The sequence below is a fragment of the Octopus sinensis genome, linkage group LG29 (genome assembly GCF_006345805.1).
Source record: "Octopus sinensis linkage group LG29, ASM634580v1, whole genome shotgun sequence".
Lineage (NCBI taxonomy): Eukaryota > Metazoa > Mollusca > Cephalopoda > Octopoda > Octopodidae > Octopus > Octopus sinensis.
Genome location: NC_043025.1, coordinates 10,685,043 through 10,692,542, shown reverse-complemented (window position 1 = coordinate 10,692,542; position 7,500 = coordinate 10,685,043). Strand labels below are relative to the sequence as shown.

The following is a 7,500-nucleotide window of genomic DNA, read 5'->3' as shown; positions in this document are numbered from 1 at the left end:
ACTATCTCGTCAATGTATCAAACATTACATTATCCGTTTTGTTCTTTCAGTTTTCGAAACTGTAGAATGGGATCTAAAGAAATTTGGCTACAATTTCTACCACATCGAAGAAAGCATAGAAACTTAGGCCTCTTTTGAGAACGGATTAAACTCATGACAGTTGAAATATTGTAGTATTATTGTGTAACGTACGTAAATGTCCAGGTTGTGATGGCTGAGTAAATATCGTAAGTTGAAAGTGGAGTGAGATATTGAAGAAAAATCGAGAGAAACCAGTGACAACATAGACTGAGAGATTTAGTGGACTTACATCTGATGTTAAACATTCTTGGCTGATATTTCCTTTTTTGCACTTTCACCAAACACACCAAGTAATATGTTGGTGATAGTGGATTTTTGCTGTCCTCCATGTATTTTAATCTTCAGACCGTTGTCCAGAACTTTCAGATTTTATTACGTTTTGTTTCCCTTTGAAACATATTGTTGAAAGAATCTAAAACGTATATTACTGGTACCTATTTTCAAGAATCCAAAGGAGCAAATTTAATTTAATTTAATTTAATTTAATTTTTATTGGCGCAGGAGTGGCTGTGTGGTAAGTAGCTTGCTAACCAACCACATGGTTCCGGGTCAGTCCCCCTGCGTGGGCATCTTGGGCAAGTGTCTTCTGCTATAGCCCCCGGGCCGACCATATGCCTTGTGAGTTGATTGGTAGACGGAAACTGAAAGAAACCTGTCGTATATATGTATACATATATATAGGCGCAGGAGTGGCTGTGTGGTAAGTAGTTTGCTACCAACCACATGGTTCCGAGTTCAGTCCCACTGCGTGGCATCTTGGGCAAGTGTCTTCTGCTATAGCCCAGGCTGAACAATGCCTTGTGAGTGGATTTGGTAGACGGAAACTGAAAGAGCCCATCCATATATATATATATATATATTATATATATAATATATTATATATATATATATGTGGTGTGTGTGTGTGTATGTGTGTATATGTTGTGTGTCTGTGTTTGTCCCCCTAGCATTGCTTGACAACCGATGCTGGTGTGCTTACGTCCCCGTTACTTAGCGGTTCGGCAAAACAGACCGATAGAATAAGTACTGGGCTTACAAAAAATAGGTCCCGGGGTCGATTTGCTCGACTAAAGGCGGTGCTCCAGCATGGCCGCAGTCAAATGACTGAAACAAGTAAAAGAGTAAAAGAGTAAAAAGAGTATTGGCTCAAAAAGCCAAAAGCAAGGCCATGTAGGGGGACATGGAGTTATGAACAAGGAGGGTGGTCATACAAAGAGTTCAGGCCATTTCTGGTCAAGAGAACCGAGCGGTCGTCGGCATCTTCACTATCTCGTCCGGCAGCTTATTCCACGGATCCGCAACCCGGACAGAGGAAGCCCCTCTCCTTCGATTGGGGTGAAATCGTCGTAGATAGAGCTTTTCGGAGTGACCCCGAAGCCCACGCTCTGGAGCAGGAGTGAAGAACAGCTCTTTCGAGAGGTTACACTTTCCGCTTATGATGTTGTGAGCGAGAATGAGATCACCACGGCGGCGACGTTTTTCTAGAGAATAAAGCTCGAGCGTCTTCAGCCTTTCCTCATAAGACAAATGCTTGAGATCAAGAACCATACGGGTAGCCAGCTTCTGGATTCTTTCGAGATGATGTATGTCATGACAAGAAGTGATTAGTTTGTGATATGAAATAAAATATTGATTTCTTCTGAACTAGACAGTTTTTCTGAACAAAAACATAGTCAACAAAATCGATTCAAATATCACATAATTATGATTTTAAATATAGATTAATATCTACAAATTTATATTGATTTCTGTAAATATCGTTGTCAGGTCTTCCAGCTGTCATTGTTCTAATTACTCTGGTAATTAACTACACAGACAATTACGTTAGAATTGGACAGGTGTAAGTATTTTTCTGCTTCGTTCACATCATTTCGTTCACCTCATTTCGTTCGCCACATAAAGGAAAAACTGTAGAGAGCCCCACTAGTCTTAGGGATTAAACATTAATAAGGTATTTGTTGGCACCCTAGTGCCATGATGTGCCGAGTCAAACTGATATGGAGGTTCTCATATTGCATCCATAAATCTGAATTTAGTGATAGTCGCAGGAGTGGCTGTGTGATAAGTAGCTTGTTTACCAACCACATGGTTCCGGGTTCAGTCCCACTCCGTGGCATCTTGGCCAAGTGTCTTCTACTATAGTCTCGGGCCGACCAAAGCCTTGTGAGTGGATTTGGTAGATGGAAACTGAAAGAAGCCCGTCGTATATATATATATATATATATGTGTGTGTGTGTGTGTGTGTGTGTATGTGTGTTTGTGTTTGTTCCCCTATGTGTGTTTGTGTTTGTTTGTGTGCGCGTGTGTGTGTGTGTTGTTTCTGAGAGTCTAGCTATCGAAAGACTCACCAAAAATAGTTTTTTTCCTAAATGTACATTATTAATACATAAGGACGCAGGAAATGTGTCGAAGCCGAAAGGAAGCGTCGATGCTTCCTAGGGCTAAACAGCGGTGGTGTAATTCCCTTACTGTCACGTTAAATTGACAGCATACAACCACATTATTAATTGTAAGTAAGAAAATGTCTTTTCGTTTCGTTTGAGATCAAAATCGCTTCACCTTAATATCCGTCCATTGTGACACTTCATTTCACTGCCTGAACATTTGACAAATCAGTTTCCTTCATTGCCTTTTCCTATTTCTTTGTAGCTGTTGGCTATCCGAGACGTATTTCCATGCTACTTTCTTGGCTCCTGTGGCGGCAATTCTCATCTTAAACCTTACCATATTCTCTCTCATTATCTGGCGCCTTATCTCAATGCAAAAGAGTAAGAAATTTGGACACAAAAGAAGAAAAGTGCGTGTTTTTGGCATCGTTGGTCTCTTTTTCTTTCTGGGACTCACCTGGGTCTTAGCATTCTTCGCTGTTGGCGAAGCAGCAGAAGTGTTTAAATACCTTTTTGCTATCTTCAACACCCTTCAAGGAATGTTTATCTTCGTATTCTATTGTATATACAAGAAAGATACCAGAGACGTCATCATAAACTATGTAACTACACGAAAGAGGGCGCCACTTCCCACCGGCAGAAGTAAGTGGGATTTGTTTTTGTTTTTCTTTATTTATTTATTCCGCCATCAAAATTCGCTACGATATTGTCACGGCCGGAACGGGGGCGGATCATCACAAACATCATCTCCAACAACCTTGTCACTTTTTACAGATAGACGTCATCTAAAAATATCAAAACCGTTGTCGCCTCCATCATCATCATCATCGTCATCATCATCATCGTCATCATCATCATCGTCATCATCATCATCATCATCGTCATCATCATCGTCATCGTCATCATCATCATCATCATCATCATCGTCATCGTCATCATCATCATCGTCATCATCGCCATCATCGTCATCATCATCATCATCATCGTCATCATCGTCATCATCATCGTCATCATCATCATCGTCACCATCATCATCCTCCTCCTCATCATCATCATCGTCATCGTCATCGTCATCATCATCGTCGTCGTCGTCGTCGACGTAGTCAGTAGCAGCAGTGTGGAGGCGCAATGGCCCAGTGGTTAGGGCAGCGGTTTCGTGGTCGGAAGATCGCGGTTTCGATTCCCAGACCGGGCGTCGTGTGTGTTTATCGAACGAAAACACCTAAAGCTCCACGAGGCTCCGGCAGGGGTTGCTGGCGACCCCTGTTCTACTCTTTCGCCCCAACTTTCTCTCACTCTTTCTTCCTGTTTCTTGTCCCCGACTTCCTACGAAACCGCTGAGCCTGGATGCGCATTCATCCATCCGTTGATGCTCTCGGTGTCGGGGGTTGACCTGCTTTCTCTTCTGCGGGTCTTACGAATAGCAAAGGACCATGTTTCGGACTTCTCCCATCTTGCGAGCTCTGGGACGAAGACCGTTCGCTCAACAGCAACAGATATATTCTGTATGTGGCTGTGTGGTAAGTAGCTTGCTAACTAACCACATGGTCCCGGGTTCAGACCCACTGCGTGGTATCTTGAGCAAGTGTCTTCTGCTATAGCCCCGGGCCGACCAATGCCTTGTGAGTGGATTTGGTAGACGGAAACTGAAAGAAGCCTGTCGTATATATGTATATATATATATAAGATGTATGTATGTTGTGTGTTTGTGTGTCTGCTGTGTTTGTTCCCCTAGCATTGCTTGACAACGATGCTGGTTTGTTTTACGTCCCCCCGTCCTTAGCGGTTCGGCAAAAGAGACCGATAGAATAAGTACTGGGCTTCAAAAATAAGAAGTCCCGGGGTCGCTTTGCTCGACTAAAGGCGGTGCTCCAGCATGGCCGCAGTCAAAATGACTGAAACATGTAAAAGAGTAAAAGAGGAATTATATATATTATAATAATATATATATATAATAATATATATAATATATATAATATATATATATGATATATATAGTATATATATATACATATAGATATATATATATATATGTATATATATATACATATATATATATATATATATATGTATATATATTACATATATATATATATATATATATATATATATGTAATTATAAATATATATATATATATATATATATGTATATATATATATATATATATAATATATATATATATTATGTAGATATATATACATACATACAATGCATAGATGTATAAATACATCCCATAGACGTAGGACTATGTGTACAGATGAAAAAAAGTAACACTCAACACACATTTGGTTGCCGTTACACGTATATTATGTGTCAGTAATGTCAAACTGTTGTTCTGATATGTGTGTGTGCGTGCTTGTATATGTTTACTAGGTTAAGTCGATAATTATACCCAATCTTGTTCCCGTAATTTGCTAAAACAAAAGCAGGGATTTGAACAATTACACCATTTTCAAACATAGTCCTCTTGCTTTTCGATACATTTCTTCCAGTGTTCCACGGGACCAGGATGCAGAGAGGCTGGCACGGGTTCAGTCCCACTGCGTGGCATCTTGGCCTAGTGTCTTCTGCTATAGCCTCGGGCCGACCAATGCCTTGTGAGTGGATTTGGTAGACGGAAACTGAAAGAAGCCTGTTGTATATATGTATATATATATATGCGTTTATGTTTGGCCGTGTGATAGTGTTATGTGTGTATGTATGTGTGTATGTCTATACATACATACGTACATACATACATACATACATATATATACATACATACACACATACATACATGCAGAGAGGTTGATATGGGACCAGTATGCAGAGATGCTGGCATGGGGCCAGGATGCAGAGAGATTGATATGGGCCCGGATGCTGAGAGACTGGCACGGGGCCAGGATGCAGAGAGGTTGGTATGGGACCAGGATGCAGAGAGGTTGATATGAGACCAGGATGCAGAGAGGTTGATATGGGGCCAGGATGCAGAGAGGTTGGTATGGGACCAGGATGCAGAGAGGTTGATATGAGACCAGGATGCCGAGAGGTTGATATGGGACCAGGATGCAGAGAGGTTGATATGGGGCCAGGATGCAGAGAGGTTGGTATGGGACCAGGATGCAGAGAGGTTGATATGGGACCAGGATGCAGAGAGGCTGGCATGGGGCCAGGATGCAGAGAGGTTTTTATGGGACCAGGATGCAGAGATGCTGGCACGGGACCAGGATGCAGAGAGGTTGATATGGGACCAGGATGCAGAGAGGTTTTTATGGGACCAGGATGTAGAAAGGCTGGCATGGGGCTAGGATGCAGAGAGATTGATATGGGACCAGGATGCAGAAAGGCTGGCATGGGGCCAGAATGCAGAGAGGCTGGGATAGTGCTAGGACGCAGAGAGGCTGTCATGGGACCAGGTTGCAGTGAGGTTGGAACAAGACCAGGATGCAGAGAGGCGGGCTCGGGACCAGGATGAGAGAGGCTATCATGAGACCGCTAGCGATGGAGAGTAGCGGTGGACCTAGTCGGCTTTACGCCACTGGGAACACTAGCTTGTAATAATTCTAGCCGCATCAAGCAAGAGCCTGGAGCCAGGACACCAAAGTCATCTAAGAATTATAGTTTTATGGAACTTTATCGGGACAAAAGCAATTAAATATAAGCAATATATTAAGTATTGGATACTTCATCTTTCGATTATAAGATGTAATATTGGAATGGTATATGTATATATGTGTATATCTATAGGTGTATGTATAAATAGTGGAGGCGCAATGGCCCAGTGGTTAGGGCAGCGGACTCGCGGTCATAGGATCGCGGTTTCGATTCCCAGACCGGGCGTTGTGAGTGTTTATTGAGCGAAAACACCTAAAGCTCCACGAGGCTCCGGCAGGGGATGGTGGTGATCCCTGCTGTACTCTTTCACCACAACTTTCTCTCACTCTTACTTCCTGTTTCTGTTGTACCTGTATTTCAAAGGGCCGGCCTTGTCACTCTCTGTGTCACGCTGAATATCCCCGAGAACTACGTTAAGGGTACACGTGTCTGTGGAGTGCTCAGCCACTTACACGTTAATTTCACGAGTAGGCTGTTCCGTTGATCGGATCAACCGGAACCCTCGTTGTCGTAACCGACGGAGTGCTTCCTTCCTTCCTTATGTATATATATGCATATCTATATTTTACGTCGTTTTCTCTTTTATGCTTCCAGATAAAAGGTCTGGTAATGAGACAGAAGACAAAACAGCAGAAAAAAAGTTATAAACGAAGATTGAACATAAAGAGTGTCTCCAAAAATCATCTTTGATTATATTTTTCGTCATAATATATTTTTCTATATATAAAACATTAAATAATGTAAGGTATAGAAGCCATCTTAATATGGCTAACCACATATAGTGGAGGGGGTGTTACTGTAGCTCTATAGCCCCAGGAGGTCGTCGTCTCCAGCTGGCTTTAGACACCATTTCAGTGCCCTTGAAGTATTTGCAAAGGGCACTGAAAATGGTGTCTAAAGCCAGCTGGAGACGACGATCTCCTGGGGCTATAGAGCTACAGTAACACCCCCTCCACTATGTGGTTAGCCATATTAAGATGGCTTCTATACCTTACATTATCGAGCGATTACTGTTTATATCTCGTTCTGAGATTTAATAATGCAAACATTAAATATGTTTCTTGTAAATAAAACATTCTGCAACCGAAAGACCAAAACCCAAAATTATGTAATTTGAACAAGTTTCAGTGTCTGGCCATTTCTTGAATAAGCAAAACTGAACATTTTCCTTCTTTCTTCTAATTTTCTTTTACCACTGAAATCTTCCAGTTTTCTCAATAAAGAAATAAATCTAGCTTATTATTATCGCTTTGTCTTTTGAAATGAAATACTGTAACACTGCAGTTTAATTTCAAATGTGGTGGCGCAATGGCCCAGTGGTTAGGGAAGCGGACTCGCGGTCATAGGATCGCGGTTTCGATTCCCAGACCGGGCGTTGTGAGTGTTTATTGAGCGAAAACACCTAAAAGTTCCACGAGGCTCCGGCAGGGGATGGTG

The 7,500-nt window shown here is 41.9% G+C and overlaps 1 protein-coding gene across 1 annotated transcript in view; it reads left to right on the top strand.

The window, feature by feature from the left end:
* The window catches only part of LOC115226021 (adhesion G-protein coupled receptor G6-like), a 64,310-nt gene extending 57,161 nt beyond the window's left edge, over window positions 1-7,149 (top strand). Inside the window, exons 21-24 of the mRNA XM_036514915.1 lie at window positions 1,849-1,921; window positions 2,731-3,110; window positions 6,658-6,793; window positions 7,111-7,149. Coding sequence (XP_036370808.1) covers window positions 1,849-1,921; window positions 2,731-3,110; window positions 6,658-6,710 — 506 coding nt within the window. The 3' untranslated portion in view covers window positions 6,711-6,793; window positions 7,111-7,149. The remainder of the gene's footprint in view (window positions 1-1,848; window positions 1,922-2,730; window positions 3,111-6,657; window positions 6,794-7,110) is intronic.
* The last annotated feature ends 351 nt before the right edge of the window (window positions 7,150-7,500 follow it).